Source organism: Dasypus novemcinctus, chromosome 5 (genome assembly GCF_030445035.2).
Source record: "Dasypus novemcinctus isolate mDasNov1 chromosome 5, mDasNov1.1.hap2, whole genome shotgun sequence".
Classification (NCBI taxonomy): domain Eukaryota; kingdom Metazoa; phylum Chordata; class Mammalia; order Cingulata; family Dasypodidae; genus Dasypus; species Dasypus novemcinctus.
Window position 1 is genome coordinate 139475019 of NC_080677.1, and position 1476 is coordinate 139476494.

Below are 1476 nucleotides of genomic sequence, written 5' to 3' on the forward strand. Positions count from 1 at the left end.
GAAGGAAGAATAGAAGAAAAATGAAAGAAAGAAAGAAAGAAAGAAAGAAAGAAAGAAAGAAAGAAAGAAAGAAAGAAAGAAAGAAAGAAAGAAAGAAAGAAAGAAAGAAAGAAAGAAAGAAAGAAAGAAAGAAAGAAAGAAAGAAAGAAAGAAAGAAAGAATAAAAAGGGAAAGAGAAAAAAACATAACATAATAAATGAAAGATTAAAAGGAAGGAAAAAGAAAGAAAAGGAAAAAAGACAACAGAAATGGGAAGAGAAGAAAGAAAAGGAAAACAGGAGATGAAGGTATGAAAACAAGGAAGAGGACAAGAAAAAACATACAAGCAAAAGAAAAGAAAACAAAAATCTGGGTCTCCCCCTCAGACCATATTATATGGGATGGGTAAATTCTGACAGTGGGTACTTGCATACTATGGATTTCCCAGAGACTCGTGTAATCAGTCAGCCAGATCAAACCCTGGAAATTCTGATGAGTGAGCTTGACCCAGCAGTTATGGACCAGTTGTACATGAAAGATGATGTTACTGCAAAGAATGTCACTCATGAGAGTGGAATTCATGACCTGATACCAAGTTCTGTCATTAATGCCACACTGTTAAATCCTTGTGGGTATTCAATGAATGGAATGAAATTGGATGGAACTTATTGGACCATTCACATCACTCCAGAACCAGAATTTTCTTATGTTAGCTTTGAAACAAACTTAAGTCTGACCTCCTATGATGACTTGATCAGGAAAGTTGTGGAAGTCTTCAGGCCTGGAAAATTCATGACCACATTGTTTGTAAATCAGAGTTCTAAATGTTGCACAGTGTTTTCTTCACCCCAGAAGATAGAAGATTTCAAACGTTTTGATTGCCAGAGTGCTATGTTCAATGATTATAACTTTGTTTTTACCAGCTTTGCTAAGAATCAGCAACAAACAGCAGAGTTGATTAAGAAAAATGAAGAAAAAATGAAAAAAGAGAACACACATAGACGAAGGTGGTGGCCACTTTCTAGATATTGATACTGGGGGCTGTTGGGAGCGATAAAAAGAATGTATGCCGACCTCAGCGAGAGTCAGTAGCACAGCTGCCAGAGAAGAGCCAACCCTCTCATTTGAGCAAACTATAATTAGCTCCTCACAATATGCCAGGTCCCACAACATGGCAGAATCCAAATCTGCCCTGTCACTTCCTTATTCTTCTTCCCTTTCAGGCCTTTGTTCTCCGTCTTCCCGCCACTGCCCAGACTGATAAGGCAGTGCGCAGGCGCAAAGCAGGGAAACTGAAACCCACCCTACACGTCAGTAGCAACCATAACCAATCCCTAACTTCCACCCCCGCCTATTACCCCTCCCCTTCCCAAGAGTATATATGCTTTGTTCCCCTCAATAAAATTTGCAGCTTGATCCTCACCCTGTCTCGCTGTCATTCCTCGCGTCTCCTGTCTCACCATTCCCATCCAGGCAACCACGAGCCCCCGTTTACTG

At 40.1% G+C, this 1476-nt stretch overlaps 1 protein-coding gene across 1 annotated transcript; it reads left to right on the plus strand.

Annotated features, from left to right (window-relative positions):
• Window positions 1–375: 375 nt before the first annotated feature.
• Window positions 376–1011, plus strand: LOC101443492 (S-adenosylmethionine decarboxylase proenzyme 1-like). The gene has a single exon (XM_004458612.1). It carries the CDS (start codon window positions 376–378, stop codon window positions 1009–1011), a length of 636 nt encoding a protein of 211 aa, XP_004458669.1.
• The last annotated feature ends 465 nt before the right edge of the window (window positions 1012–1476 follow it).